Below are 17577 nucleotides of genomic sequence, written 5' to 3' on the forward strand. Positions count from 1 at the left end.
CTGACCTGAAATTTAGTCAGTTTCCAAACGCGAGCTACAAGCAATTCAGGTTTAAGTAATTCAGGAGGCAGCAGAGACACCTGCTCTCCAGTCCACTCTTCCACCCTCACTGAGTTTTTTAATCTCACTGTCCAAGTCTCCTTGCCCTGCTGCTGCCTGGTGAAAGACCAACACTCAAAACTCAGGCAAAAAACAACTGCCTAGAAGGAACAAAAGTGGAATCAAGCTATCTGCAGCTGAAAGAGAGAGCAGAGGGATACTGAATCATGTCTGCCCTTCCACCACCAGTTTAAGCCAACCTAAGGCAGCCCAGCCCAGCCCAGCCACCCTCTCCTTGCCCCCAGCTGTGCATTCCTGTGGCCTCCCTAGTTCCAGCACAATATGGAGTCAGTCAGAGCAAGGAGCTGATCCAGCAGAAAATGAATTCGGCACAAACAAATACATAAATGGTTAAAAAAAATATTGCTTTTAAAAACAGAATCAGCTTCCTGACCTGCGTGTGGATGTTAGTAGCGGCATTGGAGAGGGGTGGGTTTGCACAGCTGAAGGTCCAGGCTGGGGTGGGATGAGAAAAAAACATCATTCTCAGGAGGAGCCTGGCTTTAGATCAGCTTAAATTGATCTAGAAACCACACCCCTGGCAAGAGAGAAACTCAGGCAAATACCTGCCTGGTTAAGAGCAGTTTCATGCTGCTCCTCAGTAAATACAAAAGATGCTGGAGAGTTTGATCTTAACCTGACATCCAAAATGCAACTAGCGTGGGGCAACGGGAAGGCAGGTACAGGGGCGGCATTTGAGCACCCCCATTAGCACCAGCAAATTTAGCAAGTGCTCTCATGTTACCTAAGGTGGATGTGGCTTCACAGCCTCTCTCCCCTCACCATCCTCCCAGAGCTTGAGCCTTTCTTAAACATGTGTTAGGACTGAGCTAGGAGTTTAATGCTGGTTCCACCACTATTTCAATAGCTCTGTGAGTCATTTCAATGTCATGCCTCAGTTTCCCTGTTATTAAGAGGTGCACATGCATACACACTAAATCACTCAACATGTTTCCCATGCAGCTTTTTTTACTAGTTACCTGCTGTTCACATAAGGATATTAAAGAGCTAGAAGAAGTGCTTAATATTATTTTCTAGAACAGATGCAGGATCTGGTGTTGGATACTACTGGATATTGCTCGTCTGAAAACATCAGATGAACAATTGTTAAAAAAACCAACACTGACCTTCTTTTTCCCTTGCCCCTATTCTTCCTCCTTTGCCTAGGGAATGAATCTTAATGTCGGCATAAACTTAGTGTGCACACACACACATATATATATATATATACACACACATATATGTGGTTTCTGAAATTACCTCGGGCTGGATTCAGTGACTCAGATAAACCCTTCCATCCTGCCTCCTCCTTGCTTTACAAGTAAGATTTGGGAAGCAGTAGTTTACATTTGTTATCCGAGACTATTATTATTTACTGTTGCAGTAGACATCTACCTGGACTAATCAGGGCTGGGGCTCCATTACTGTGGATGTTACACCCACTGAGCTGCTAAAAAAAAAAAAAAAAAAAAAAAAAGAGTTGCTGCTTTAAAAAGCAGACAATCCATCTCCAGACAGTATTCCACAAAGGCGTGTGCCAGACAGCAGAAAGAAAGGGGAAGGCGAGAGAGCAAGATAATGTAATGGCATAAACCACCCGTGTGCACAGGTTGATGGTTCTGATCCAAGTAAACTTTGCTGGTTTTATGACTCTCCTATGATAACTCTCCCCTCGGATTTTTAACGCTTCTCCATTAACTCTCCCCGCTGCTGGTTGGAAAAAGTGACCTGGGGCTCTGTGCACACAGACGTACATGCCTACGTGCGTGAATATAGAACCATCACATTTTAAATCATGCACTGCTGTTGGGCTTGTCCTGGACAGTGTCTCCCCAGATGTGCTTCTTAAAAAAAAAAAGAAAAAAAAGGGGTGGACGGGAAGGAAAAAGCATGCCCGTGTATGCATGTTTGTGCAGACAGACGATCTACTTGCATCTATAAACTCTCCGCGAGTTTGGGCCCTTTCCTTCTACATAAACCACCCTGCCTGCTGGGGTGTCTTCTCCTTAATTACGTCCACGTTAATTTAAGCACTTGGGACCGGCTCACCCTCTCTCCCGAGCCAGCAGCCTCCACAAACATCCTGAAAAGCAACCTGATCAGATGTTCCTCCTCTAGGCGCTCACACGGACTTTTCTCTCCCAAGCGGTTTGGAGCGGGCGAGCGAGAGCGCTCGGGTTTTCCAGCCTGCTCCTCCCACCAGCCACAACCTCCCGCTGCCTCTCCGCCGAGCAGCACTGCTCACACGGCTCCGCCGCGGCGTGCGGGGCGCGGGCAGAGCGCTCCGCTCCCGCCGCCGGGGGAAGCAGCGCCTCGGGCCGCCGCCGCCTGCGCTCCGTCCATGGGCCGGGGCCGCCGCGCAGCCCCCGCCGCGCCATGAGCGGGCTGCGGCGCCTCCGCGGGGGCTGCCGGCCGGCGCCGTGAGCGCGGGGCCGCGCCGTCCCTCCGCGCCGCTCCGCGCATGCTGCTGGGGCGCGTCCCGCGGCGGGGCAGCCCCGCGCCCCCCGCGCCGCCCCTCCGCAGCCGCCGCCGCCGCGCCGCGATGCCGGCGGCGGGGCGCGGGCAGCCCGCCTCCTGGCTCCTGGTGCTGGGCGCCGCCGCCCCCGCCCTCTGGCTGCGCTGCGTCCTCGCCGACTTCACGGTGGACAACGAGGTGCACTCCAGCTTCATCCACCGGCGGCTGCGCGGCCCCGAGCGCCGCGAGATGCAGCGGGAGATCCTCTCCATCCTCGGCCTGCCGCACCGCCCGCGGCCCCACCTCCACGGCAAGCACAACTCGGCCCCCATGTTCATGCTGGACCTTTACAATGCCATGTCCGTGGAGGAGGGGGCGGCGGGGGCCGCCGCTGAGGAGGGCGAGGGCTTCTCCTACCCCTACAAGCCCATCTTCAGCACCCAGGGGCCACCCCTGGCCAGCCTGCAGGATAGCAACTTCCTCACCGAAGCTGACATGGTCATGAGCTTCGTCAACTTGGGTGAGTGCCCGCCATCGGCGAGGCCCCGGGGCTGGAGCCGGGATGACTGGGCAGGGGACCGTGCCAGGGGGAGGCTGGAGCAAGGGTCCTGGCCACCAACGGGAGGGCAGGGGCCGGTGGCACAGGTGGCCCCGGTACGGAGCTGTTTCTGCAGCCGGTCGGATGGTTGGCAGCCCACTTGGGCGAGGAAGGGCAGGTAGCGGCCCTTGGAAAGGTGGCTGCTTTGCGAGGCGGTAATTAAATGGCAGCAACCTGGAGAGGGCTCTGACTTTCCATCGCAGCATTTGGACAGCCACAAGCTCTTGCCGCGTTCACCCTGACACGCTAAGTTCTTTGTCGTCTTCTCCCTTTGATAGTTATTTGCTGCACCTCAGAAATTGGATTTGCAGGTAGGAGTTGAACGGGATGATTAGCAGCTCTGTTCTGCATCCTGCACCGCCAAGGAAGACACAAAACCCAGGCAGGACCACGGGCCAGCACGGCTCCCAGCACCGGGCCGGCGCTCGTGCAGGATGCAGAGCTACCAGGGCTGCCGAGATGGATGGTTCCGAAGGGGCCGAGCGGCTCACACGTTTTCCTAATGGCTTGGGAGGGATTCCACAGTAAATCCTTATTTACCCCTGCAGCTTTTTCTGTTGACCCCAGTTTCCGCAGCTAACTCGCCTCTTTTCACGAGCACATGTGGATGGGTTTATGCAAATGATACAAAAAGTTGGCATGCTTTGTATGCGGCTCACTAGGCCTCTCTAATTGGATGCCACGGCCCGATCTGATTTCTGTTTGCTTGCTGTAGATTGCACACCCGTGCAGACTGACTTGGCCGGATTTGAGTCAAACATTGTCGGGATGAGCGTTCTATTTTAAATATGTAATTATAGACCTGGTTCACTCTATCCATTTTTAGACCTCGTCATGTGCAGCTCCGAAACCACCACACGTACACATTGGGTGCCTACGAGTTCAAGACAGAATCTGAATAGTATTTCCGAAACAAGATCAACTCAAACTTTGTCCCAAACAAAGGGACGTGCAAAGAGCAAGAGGAGCCCACCTCTGGCACGTAACTGGCCAGGGATTACAGACACCCCCCATCACCAGTAAATCCATTAACACCTTTATGGATGTCACTGTTCTGGACGCTTCCACTGTCTGGAGCTTCAGAGGCAACAAAGATTAAATCACCACCTAAATCACCACATCTCTAATCCCAGCACTTTAACTAACTGAAAAAGATCAGTAGCTGTAAAGGCTCTGTGACACACGTTAATAATTATTAGACACGGTAGCCATCCCGGCACAATTCTTGCACGATAGGGAGACACGGGACGCCGTGGGAGATCTCCAGTTTGCATGAGCTGCACCTCCTTATTAACTACCATCAGCTGCACAGTGGGAAGCTCTGAATTACAATCTGGCCTGGGGGCTGCGCTCTTTGAGAGCGCTGGTGCTTTCCATTTGGAATTACAGTGTTTGTCTAATTGCTGCTAGGTACTTAAGCTGATCAGCAAATGATACATTTAAAATCAAATATTTGAGCAGCCAAAAGTACCAATGGCGGTCAAATATTTGACTTTAGAGATAAGAGTGATCTTGCTAACATTGTTCTCTGTGGTTCTTGGGTCCTGCACCGTGTACAGCCAGAGTGCAGGGAGAGAGTCCCGAACAGAAGACAAAGGATGTTGAAATAACGATAGCGAAATTCACACTTCTGTTTCCATTTCGGTAGAGAGGAGAGAGCCTTTACCAAACATGTAAGTACCTAATGGGAGGGAGTTTAGCCCTGGGGAGGCAGCTCTGCTCCTCGGGTCTGTTTGCTGCGTGACTTTGAGCAGTGAAGCTGCAGCGCTCCCATCCTGCGCTTCCCATGTAAGGAAAAGTCACCTTTGCAGCCCATGGAAGTTTTACATGTTCGGGTTCCTGATTATTTTGAGTACAAAGGAGTGAAATCAATCCACAAACTGTGAAATACACACGACATTTTGGATATGTCTGTGTCTACGTGAGAACTTTTTATAGAGCAGGTTTTACCTGTATAAACTACGTAATCAATAATCAACATCCCAATGCTATGCGATGACTATAGTGGATATATTAGTTAATTTTGACCTGCTGGGTTTTGTAGTTGGTTTAGAAATCCACAGGTGTTCTTTATGCAGTATACTTAATTATCATTTTATTTAATTGCTGTCAGTGTGGTCAGTGAGTAGTAAGAGCGCAGGCAAAATCCGATCGTTTTAAGGACAGGTGGAATTATTACCAGCAGGGCACATTTCGGAGGTTTATCTGTACTGTTTTGTTCCCTTGTCAACAGTGCATGCCAGGACAAGTTTAAAAAGGACATAGATCTATAATAGCTTTCTTCATCGCTGTGCACACCTTTCATCCCATTATAGTCATCGGTCTTTCATCTTTATAGGACAAAGACAGGCTTGTTTATGGACGTTTTAGTGAATTAGACCAGCCACTCACTCCCGTATATGGTCAAATACAACACCTGCTTTTATATGTACAGTTTTCTATGACATTCAGGGAAACTTAAAAGATCTATTGTAGAACTGATTTTTTTTGGAGACTTTTGACAATGATCCCTTTTAAGGCAGAGCTGAATTGCTAAATGCAGACTGTAGTAAACTGTGTCCTAGTTTTGTAAGAGATACTCTGCGAGCATTACATTTCACAGGTAGGCTTTTATTACTATACTAGAGCCATCACAATGAGGAAGTGTCACCACATAATACAGGTTCGTCTTAGATTGGAGGAAGTAAAAGTGAGTAAAGAAATACTACTTTTAAATTTCAATAAATAAAACATGCTATTCCAAGCTTCCAAATGCTAATCTACAAACCCACTTTTTTTGCTTTATTCATATTCTTCAAGAATCTCATTGTACAACTTTAGAGTAAAAAAAATATTTTAAAAAATTAAAGAGTTACGTTGCAAGATTTACTGGGCTACATATTAAAAAAAGCCCCCAAACTAACAGCACCCTCCCGCCCCCAATTGATTTCTATGGAGATACTGTGTTTATTTTTTCCGGGGAATTTATACTGGATATTGGTAGGGAGGAACCAGAATACAGGTGCTCTATTTCAGGGTTATGTTGCAGGGAGCTTTGTACTAAGCATGTAATGTTACTGTAAAATCTTGGCAATTAATTAGATTTAGATTTATAACCAGTTAATTCACAGGCTACATTTTCTCTTGGCTTACACCTGTGCTAAGATGGATGGGGAATGGATTTGTGTCAAGAATGAAGTTACATGTAAATTAAAAGAGCATTTAGCCACAGTGGTCTAAGTCAGTTGATTACTGGCTAATTTTATAAAATTTATTACTATGATTTCAGTATTTGGAATTTAGTTTCGGATCCTGTCCAAGTACAGTTTACAAACCGATCCATTTTAGGAGCTGAAAAAACACAAAGCATTTTTTGCACAAGTTTAATTTCAAGTTTATAAACGGCAACTACGGAGTAAACATCCTCTAAATTACTTAGACCCTCTCTTCTAAAAATAATTGAGTTGTGCTTATGTGGGTGATCTTGCCTTGGTAAACAGACTTGCTTAGAATATTTTTAAAAGAGTCGGCACAAGTGATATGCAATTTGTTAATTTGTCTCGTGATTGATTATAAAATGAACAACATTGTTTAATACTGGCAAAAAATAAGGGGGGGAGGGAAATTAGTCATCCTTGGAAGGAGCACATGAAAGTGGCTTTTGTTAATGTATATCAAGAAGCTGAAGAGCCCCGAAGTTTCCTTTTATTTCATACCATCTGGCTATCCTTTTTGTTGACAAGTGTTTGGCATAGAGAACCATCTCCTTGCCCTTTAATAACAGGCTTTAACACTGTAGGGTATTAGAAAAAGATTCTATAACAGTTAAAAAATTTCCTTCGGGGAATACTTTATAAAGTGAGCACGGGCTGCAGGCATTTGCAGCTGTAACCTGGCTTGTGTTAAAATTTGGAAGGGGCTGCCTTGCATTCCAGCTCACTACAGGCCGTCATTGGTGTACAGCCAAAGGTTAATATAGATGTCACACAGTTTTTCTTTGGAGAGCCTCAGATATAAGAGTGCGCGTACAGCTGTGTTTTTAGTAACCCTTTCATAATCGCTTCTTTTAAACCTCATTTTCCTGCTTATATAAATCAAAGATTTTCAAGGATATTTGACCTGGATTTGAACTTATTTGATCTTCACATATTTCCCACTTGAAACAAAGCAGATTAAATGTTCGCCCTGGATGCCTGGTCACGATCACATGGTTTGTCCATACATTAGGCCAAGCCCTCGGCTTTTTTTTTTTCCCCCCCTCCACCTAGCACTGTTAGAAGCTCTCAAGCCTGGACAGGTACCTCCCGTAATTATTTGGGACGGTATGGATATATGCAACACTTAGTGGTATAAAATCAGCCAAGGTAGAAGGCTTGCAGCAAACTAAAGGTATAAAGCACACTGACCGTGCAGCCAGTAACCGGCAGGTGTTCTTTCAATGCACCCATTCTAGAGAGACCTATTCTGGAGAGAAACTCATTGGTTTTCTAATTTTCAGACGCAAAATGGCAGAACAGAACAGGAACTATTTACCGCCGCCGTCTGGGTGCGGCGGTGGCAGAGGACGGAGCAGTCGGCTGAGGACACACGTCCTCGTGCAAAGACAAGGGACACGGAAATTGTCCCCGTCCGCTCGTGCGCCTCGGCAGCGGGTTTCTCCCAGAAGCCGGGTTTTTGGTTTTTCCTCCGTTCCCGCACAGGCTGTCCTGGGGAGGTGAAGCCCCCTCCGGGAACTGTAGTTTAAAAGCCAAAACACAGCGGCTTGTGAAGTGCTTTGAAGGAGACAAGCCTTGATGGCCAGATCTTGTGATGCAGGAGTTGGGCACCAGTGAAGCGTGCAGGACCTGCACCCACCCGGGCTCGGCTGCTGTGCGTGTGCGTCCCCCGTCCCCCTTTGGCAAAGGAGATTTAATGGGCTCTGGGCAGGCAGCGTGACACCAGGCATTAGTTTTTCCTCTGTAAATAAGCTCGAAACGCATTTCTGGGTAGGGGGAGGGGGCAAGATGCGTGAGAGAAGGTTCCCCAAGTGGTTGGAAACATTAATTAAAAAAAAAAAGATTATAACTATTAAAAGCCTAGTCGGAGCTGTTGACAGGCTCCTTTTAAATAGAACACTGCGATGTTTTAGTTTAATACATTCTGGCAGTGTCACCGGGGTTAAGGCTAATACTGGGATGTGTGGATCCTGTCATGTTATTGTCAGGAGGAATGCAGGGATTAGGTTTAAAAGTGGCGGTGGGTGAGTGGTGCAGCTGTGTACACTTATTATAAAAGATTTAAGTCCCACTGGTAAAATCAATATATTAAATTGCAAGAGCCTCTGTTTTTAATTAGTTTAAATCAAATATACTGTTGGTGCCATTATGGCTTCTATCCTTGAACCAAGCGAGGAAATGCTAATATTTATATGGAAACTGTTAATCTGTGGTTAAAATGATAACACATTTCGTTTTATGCCTCTAAATTGTTCTAACTGGATGAATACCAGTGAGAAGTTGCAATGATGGTTGAATTCATCTGAACAAGAGCACAAGTAAGCAAACTTTGATAGCATGCCAGATAAACAGCCTACCTGTTGATACACAAAATTAAGAAACCACGATATTTGAAGCCCTTTCCAGTGGTACAGTCCTCCTCTCTGGGGCCTGCATCAAAGCACTGACTTGAATTTACTATATATATATATATATTTTTTTTTTTTTAACATATATAAAAATAAAATATGCTATTATATGTATGCATGTCTTTTTGAAAGGGAAGGGACTTCTAAAGAAATGAGTGAACTGTTTAAATTAGTACCAGGATGAAGACTTTCAGCCTACAACTGTTTGAAGTAAACGGGACTACTCCCGAGGACTAATCACGTGGATAAAGTCCTGCACACGCATATGTTTGGAAAATGGAAACCTGACAGAAAATTCTTGGCTAGGTCTTCATCGGTGTAAATTGTCAAATTTCTACTGAAGCTGCCCCTATGGTCTCATTTATACGAACTGTATGTCCAAAGTAATTCCCATAAACTCCCTGTTGATTTACACTAGCACAATTGAGAACAGAATTGGGCCACAGAAATGCCCCCATGTTGAAATAATGAGCCTGCAGTAGTTTCTGCTAGAGCTTCAAACAGTTTTCTCTCCTAATCTTGAAATTGTTTTTGAGGGAGTCTTCCTTTGCTGCAAAAAATCAAAACATGAACTAGCTCCTATTAGTCACTGCTTATCATTATTAGCCCAATCCTGGTTGTTAAACTACAGCTGAATTCCCATCTTTGCAACAAACAGAATTTAACAAATAATGCTTAACAAAAATGTGAAACTGATATTTCTTAATACAAGACATATTTCATATGGAGAAACTTCGGTGATGAAAGATTCCTGGTATCAAAATATCTGAATCACAGTACAAACAAACAGTGTGTTGTAAAGACTGCCGGGCCAAATTCCGTGCTGGAGTAATTCCACTGAAGTCAGTGGCCTCGTGCCAGGAGATAAACTGCCATCTACATTTATTTTTTGTGTACATGTGAAAACCAGCAGTGTTTAAGATTTTGTCAGTAAACATCTTTGCTAAGAGAAAGCTTGCAGGTAGAAAAGTTTGAACCGATCCTAATTCTAATACCTCTTTGGGAAATCCTTATTTTGTTGATGAAAGCTACAAACTTTGCCGATGCCTCCTTTTTTGGGGGTATATGTTGTACAATTCTATTTTTTATAGATAAATTTACCTGATTTACAGCAGGTAATGTGAGAGGGTCTTGGGTTGCCCCACAATACCATGCCTTGCACATTCTTTTAAACATTTGTGTCGACTACATCTTGAACTCAGTGAAAATCCTTTAGTGATCCAGATTGAATGGATTGAATTAATGGCAACTTTTAGACTACAAGTTTTAGTGTAATTGCTTTATTGTTTTGGAACCAAGATACTTACAATCCAGTTCCTGTGCAAACATGTTTAACGTGTGTTAATGTGTTTCAAACCCAGACCCTCTCCGCAAAATTCTGCTTTTCATTAATTGACATCAGTAGCATGGTACAGTATTTCAAAGCACTGGCCAAATATAAACTGTGTTTCTAATTTCCTTACTTTCCTGTGTTTGGAATGCCAATGTTAATTTGTTCCCATGGAAGAGTGAGAGCTGCCAACCACAGTTTTATATAAATGACTTTACAGTGCAGGGCTGCCAGCATTAAATGATACTTAGGAATTTTCATGACGTTTTGTATTAATGCTTGTGTGTGTATGTGTGAGAGAAATAGAGGGAGATATATGGGATATTGAGCAGCACAGCCACTGATGATCAAGGCGAATATTGGACGAAATTTATCCTTTGAGTAGCTGTTATTTAATGTTTCTTCTCATTTAAGATTTTTTAATAATCTATCGGGTATTACATAGCATATTCCTTCTGCATAGAGAAAACTATTTTGCGGTGAATTTTGTTCCTAACTGTCCAAACAGTTCTATGGTTCCCCCACCTCCCACAATTTTAGTTATTTGTTAATAGATATGCAGAAGGACTTTTGTTTATGTTGCTATTCTGATCACTATGAAACAGATTGTAAGAATGTGCTATTACTCAGCATGAGAAAATGTAAAAGTAGAAGAAACTGCCACAACTAAGGAATAGAGGGATTAACTGATTCAATTAAAACTGCCAACAGATTTTTTCTTTAAAATAATAGGAGTAGCTAGATAAAGTAATTTGCTTTCTTAAAGAAATGAAAGCATAATCGTAGTTTCTTTAGTGGTATGTACTGTCTTTGTACATGAAAAAAACGTGAAATTCCCTTTAAATGAATTTATTTTAAACTGATGATGGTGAAAACAAGGTCTGTTTATGTATTTCTCCTTTTATTCCTGGAAGATGTTCAAAATACAAGTTGTTCATGTTTCAGTAGATTCCTCTTAATGAGCGCTATGGTTTATCTCTCCATTTTCCTGTTTTATTGGAACAGGTGCAGTGTCTGCCATCTGTGCCAGCCCTGCGCTATACCAACAAACAAAGTGTTGTTTTGGTTCACTGGATTTAAAAGTCTCCTGAGAGTAAAGAAATGAAAGAGAAAGAATTTAGAAAGTGCCTAGTGAGGGAAAGGCACTTCACGTAATGTGCTTTGTCACTCAAGGCTTCCCGTAAATTACCTTAAACTATTTCTAAACTGTTTGAAAAATTTTATCCGTAGAGTATTAAGTTTCTGTTGCATCTCGGCGGTCACACGCTATTTCTTTGTCATCTTTATCCTACCACAGTAGCTTCCAAGTTAGACTCTTTTGTTGTCAGGTTGAATTAAACTTCACAGGAGTAAAAAAATCTTTTTTCCTTGCCTTAAAGTAGAAGAATTGTAAATTTTCAGCTTTTCACTGTTTCTGATTCTGCCTCGTTTAAAAGGTACTGCAAATAGCCGTCCAAGTTTAAACAAGATTATGTTGTAATTAGACAGACAAACTCATAATTATTTAAGGACTAAACCAACAACGACAACCCTCTCAGGTTCATTTTGACAGTGTTTATCCAGCGTATCTGGAAAGGCCTACAATTAACGTGCCTGAAGGGCGGGGATGAGATTTTTCAGCATGCAGTCAGTGCTATCGGGTCCACCTGGCCTGGGAAATTATGCAGGCTTTGGAGTAGAGAAAATCCTTTAACTTAGATCTTCATGGCAAGCCCTTAAAAGCTACCTTCCTTTAAAAAACAAAAAAAAAAGGGAGGGAGAGAAAGAAGGGAGGCGGGGGGGAGAAGGCACCGCTTCCCTTTAAATAACAATTAAAACGGGCAAGCGCCTTCTTAGGTTCCTTATGAGGAGGCAACAGCATTGCGCTGATCAGGCTGGTCATCTCGTAGGCCATCGGTTAAAAAAGTTTTTTCTGTTGCGCGCGATGAGCAAAAGGTTTCCGCTCGTTCTGCCGCGGCCTCCCAGCGCGATGCCGGTCCCAGTGCCACCTCCCCGCAAACCCGCTGGTGGCACGGGGCCGCCCCGGCGGCGAAGTCGCCGCAAGTGACACCATCGGAGGAGCTGGCACAGTGTCTGGGCCACGTTTTGAGGGCTGTAAATCAGGTGGAGCTTTGACTCTGTAATTAGAGCCACTGGGCGAAATCCTTCAGTCACCTCGTGGTGGTGGCACCGGTGGGGCCGCCTGGGTCCGCTGGTTTTACCCATCGTTCTGCCCACAGCACAGTGGCAGTAAAACTTCTTAAAAGAGACCAGAAGAACCCTGGGAGAGCTACTAAAAAATGCTCATAAAATAATACAGCATCGGTAGTTGGGAGTTATAATTCCGACGGAGAGACAGTTCCTTACAGAGTCAGGATTAGGGGCAGGGCTGGCGGGGTCTGAAATGCCCAGAGACTTCAGTGAGTCCTTCGGCACCCCAAGGGAAAGCAAGTTCAGGTTTTTCTTTTAAATGGAAGATTAAAAATTACTGTAATTTAGAAATTCTGAAGCTTACAATTTAGTACTGTTCAAATACTTTTGTATCGATACTTTAATGATTTACTTACATCAGCCAAGTATCTATAATGCCACGAGTGATAATAATTCACCACTAACGGGATTGAGTTCCTAGTTGTATCTGTTCTACCCACATGCTCAGTGCTAGCAAGCTGCTTCTCTAGGTTAAAACTTAGTGCTTCTATCACTAAAAATATTCTGAACATTTTAATCTTGCTACTTTTATTTGTTTATTACTGTGCAGTCATTATAATCCCACAGGGACTTTTTAGATGTTAATAAAGAGTGCTGCACATCACTTTTCCTGAAGCTTGTGTGGCACTATAAACATCATGCTGAGTTTAAGGTCCCCTTTCTGACCATATCCTTGAAAAATCCAGCATTTGTTAAGAGAAAGGAGGGGATTTTTTTTTTCTTCTAAACAAAAAGAAATAGAGAAAAAAAGAAGTAACTTTAGCCTCACAATCTGCTAGCTACATAAAGCAGTAAGTGTTCAGTTGAGGCAGGGAAAAACCAGAACTGTTGGAGATTGGTTGTTTCCTTTTGGAGGAAACAATAAATGTGCCCACTTGTATTTTAACAACATCACTACTGGGCCCCTTAATTACACAAATATACTTGTAATAAACTGCAGAAGAGCTGAAAAAGAATCATTCAGCACAGATCTTTCTTTTCAACTCAAAAAGAAGCTTTTGAGTAACGATTCTTTTAAATCTCAGCCCAAATCAGAAGATGAAGATATTTCAGCACTGTGTGATGAATCATTTGTCTTCTGAGACAGGTGGAAAGGAGCAGCAAATCAGGCGTGTGGTATAAAACATCTCTTACTGGTGTGAACACAACTTTGACCACTGAATATAATAGTTCCTGCAACTCGGTGGCATGCATTATAATCAAATTACAACAGTGTTAGAGTCCACATCCACAGAAATCTCTGACCGTTACGCTACATTGAAACCTGACGCAGGGAATACAGAAATACGTGCAAGAATCCAGAATGATGCAGAAGCACGTTCAAGCAAACCCCAGATATTTTTTTAGAAAACAGTAACTGTCATTTTGCTCATTAGTCCACAACTGCGAGATGAGAGCTGTTCCACTGCAAGTGTTACAGAGTAGAGGAAAAATCTAAGTCAGTGTGTCTAACGTGCCCAAAGTCTTTCCTCCCCATATTGGAGTTGTAGTTCCACAAGCGATGAGTGACTTGCAGGCAAGAGCCCGAGCTGGAGAAGAACGATCTGTGTTCTTGCTCCTTGAGAGAGACTTTCATAAACACCGTACTCTCATTTTTAACAAACTGCTATTTTTAACAATTGCACGCAACAGGATGTGAACCGCGTTCCCTCCATTCATACCAAACCGATGTGAGGACAAGAGGGCATATTACAACAGCCCAGCTTTTACCCCAGAACTGCGATTGCAAAATTGCGTTTGAAGACACGCAAAAGCCCAAAGAAAACAGAAAATGCTGTTGTTAGGGGCTGACTCAGGAGGCCGGGATGGCCCAACCCTGGCGAGAGGCTCCGTGTCGGGAATCCAGGCATGTGGTCCACGGGCTGCAGGGTGGTATGTGGGGATGGGGCTGCTGGTGTCATCCGTGGCTTGTACCAAAACAACAACAATATCCCTCTTGTATAATAGGGATTGCGTGGGGGAATTAAACTAAAAAGAAATCTTCTCCTAACCTTCAGATGCTGTTACACCTGGGCCACCCACATTTAAATTATAAAGAGGACAGACACGTACGTGCACACACTTTATACATGCAGAGATATATATGTGTGTATATATATATATATATATATATATATATATATATGTCTTCCTGAGGACATTTCTGGAATAACAGTTTAAATTTGCCGTCACTTTAAGACACTAGCGTTTGACATCTACCAGCAGAAATATGTGGATATCGTCAACCTAAGGATCTTTAATATTGACAGTCCTCAGGCCCGTATACCAAGTTATTAAAAAATAAGCAGTCCCTTGCCTGTTTCTCAATAAATGTGATGCACGGCGAACATTCCTAGAAAGCGAAAAGATCATACGCATAAGCTGCAAGAGCCATCACAGGGAAAAGGGCAGCGAGGATCATTTCTGGGCAAGGAGCTCTTCTCCTGTCCCCGTGTCCCCAACCCTGGGGACCGTGCTCAGTGCTCTCCTGATCTCAGCTCTCTTGGCAGCACAGAGGAAACATGATGATCTCAAGGAAAAATGTGAAATAGGTCACAAAGTCCCACTTTCATGAGGAAGGGCACACTGGAGTATATTTCTAAGCAGTAATTCAAATTCTCTAATCATTATTTTCCAAAATATTTCCTCCCATTCCTCCAAGCACCGTATTTCTATCTAATAATCCTGGTTTATAAACTGTGTTAATATCACTGGATCTCCCACATATGGAACACCTGAAGAACCTGCAATAGCTGTAGCAGTAAGGATGCAAGACGAGCTCTGCTCTCGCAGGGATTTCCCCGCTAGGGCAGATGGACCTTTCCCCAGAGGAGTTTGCTCCCCCCTAATCTGACCAAGAGAGGTGCAGATGTTTGATATTGCATAGACAAGCCCAAAAGGTCCAGCTGATTGCAGGCTTATGGCACAGCTCGGAGTGTGGACATTCCAAGTTGAAATTTTGCTGATTACAGTCGAAGTCTGAGATTCTTATCTGGTGGCCGCATGTCTGATATCGACTGGCTATTTTGTAATACCCCGCAAACTACTTTCTCAACAAAACCAGGATCTGGGATTTCAGCTGAGAAATCTAGCAAGTCATACGGTTTAAAACCTGGAAAACTGGTTCTTGACTTATTTTCCTTTTACCACAAAAAAGGCTCGATTCCCACACCTGTGACTCCGCCCAAAGCGCCTGTGCAGGTGGAGACCCACACTCTGGAGTATTTTTGGGGACACTCGTATTGTTGTGGCAATACAATATTAAAAAAGGATTAATTAGATTTATGTTATTTGGTTGGGCAGCTGTTCAGTAGATGAAAGGAAGGCTAATGCAAATGAATAAGCCTTCAGAGGTGACCGTGCAGTCACTTGTTCACTTGTGTCCCTTAGCATGGCTGGTGCAGAAATGGGCACATTCTTTTGACAAAAACAAGGCATTTGAAGATTCCATCAGCTGAACTTTCTCTTTCAAGTGTTGCCAGTAGATGCACAGTATATACATGTGTTTTTAAAAGACTTTTATTTTGAACTCAAGATGTGAATCTATGGTATTAAGGAAAGCAGAACAATCCTTTATTTAGCTGCACCTGCACCTTAATGCCTAATGAGTTTAGTCTGATGGAATCCAGACCTCAGGAAGGATTATAAATTCTCATTTGATTTCATTTACTTCCAAAATACCTTAAACCAGCTGTACCAGTCCGGAATCCAGTCCTTCTTTTTATATCAGTTTTACAACTGTTGTTGAATCTTTTGCTGTTTTAAGTAACTTTATGCTACATCATAATACACGAATAGCAATAAGGAACACGTGGCAACTTGAAAAACATCATGTAGTGGAAGATAATTAGCAGCATATAAGCTTGAAAAGCATCGGTTTATGAGCACAACTTTATAATAAAGTTTTTCATGCTCTGGAAGCAAGATTTGGAAAAAACCTGAAACTAAGTTAGTAGTCAATATTCTCTCTCGCTGGCCTGGTGAAAGGCAGAGGTGTCCAGCCTTGCAAACGCAGATGAACACGCTCCAGGGCACTAGTGGTATGTTTAACCATTTCTGTCTGTTTTGTATAAACACGTCAGAGATGCTTGGGCAGTGACCTTCCCAAGATTACTGACTCAGGCTATTTATTATGGACAGTATCTAACTTATCAAATATATTTGAAGCCTTTTTAATTTGCCTCAATGTAGTTACTGGAATGTAAGAGTATAATTTGATGCTGTCGCATCTCTGCATGATCAAATCATCGCATCAAAGAGTTACTATACCACAATTTGTTTATTCTTTGCATGTCCTCTGCACACACCTTCTTGCAGATCAAGGTACCTGTGCTGCAGGCTCCCAGCTTCCTCCTGTTGTACAGACCTCGGCGTAGGAGCAGGGAAACTACATTTCAGGAAAACTTCCTTGCCTTCTACCTGATGGGAGGTTTGGTCCAAGCTGAAGAACTGTTTCACACTGGGAATCTTTCAAGAATGACCTGGATCTTTTTATTCCAAATTTTGCGTTTCATCCCAAATAGCCCATTTTAGGTTTCCCTGTAGTAGTTGCTCGTACTGCCTTTTATCTTCGCTGGCTGAATGCACATTATTTCTGGTCAGATCTGTTCAGCCACTTGTCTCTCCTTCCTTGGGCCTGGGGAATTGTTCCCATGAGTTGAGGGCTGTGTGTACAAGCAGACAGGGCAGACTGCTGGTTTTTGCATCAGCAATTTCTTGAGAGGCCTCCAGCCTCAGAGCAGGTTACAGGAAGGACCTTGAGCCCCGTTTGTCTGCTGGTTGGACTGGGGGATTATTTTCCTCAGTGAACCATGTTGTCACTAACTTTTCTCCCTCTGCAACCTCCTCCTCCTTGAGACACCCATCACCCTGCTTTCTCCTCTAGACCAGTGCCACCCTGTTCTGTGCTGTGGCTGCCACCATCTGACCCTCATTTGCGGTTCCTCCTCCCCAGGCTGCCACTATCTCCTTGACCCTTGGATGCACTGACCAAGCGTGTGACTTGGAGTTCACACCTAAGGCTGGCACAGCTTCCTCGTAAAGTTGCCCTCAGCAGATACAACTCCAGTTTCACAGCACCAGGAAAGCAGCCTGGCTGTCACACAAATGACAAAGAGAGAGCACAGTGTAATGCAGCAGTCATCTCTGTTAAAAAGAGGGAAAAGAAAAATGTATTCCTGCATCTTCATGTACTTCCCACAGCTGCATCCGGAGGGTGTAGGGGATGTACTAGACAGCAGCGCACCTCTGCTCTTAGCCTGCGTTATTCCATGCTATGCATCACGGTGCAGACAAAGAAAAGAACGCAGCAGCAATGATGAGTT

At 44.2% G+C, this 17577-nt stretch overlaps 1 protein-coding gene across 1 annotated transcript in view; it reads left to right on the forward strand.

The window, feature by feature from the left end:
• The first annotated feature begins 2560 nt into the window (after positions 1–2560).
• The window catches only part of BMP7 (bone morphogenetic protein 7), a 44201-nt gene continuing 29184 nt past the window's right edge, over positions 2561–17577 (forward strand). Inside the window, exon 1 of the mRNA XM_065645530.1 lies at positions 2561–3074. Within this exon, the coding sequence (XP_065501602.1) occupies positions 2561–3074 (514 nt within the window). The remainder of the gene's footprint in view (positions 3075–17577) is intronic.

Source organism: Caloenas nicobarica, chromosome 15 (assembly GCF_036013445.1).
Source record: "Caloenas nicobarica isolate bCalNic1 chromosome 15, bCalNic1.hap1, whole genome shotgun sequence".
NCBI classification, from domain to species: Eukaryota; Metazoa; Chordata; class Aves; order Columbiformes; family Columbidae; genus Caloenas; species Caloenas nicobarica.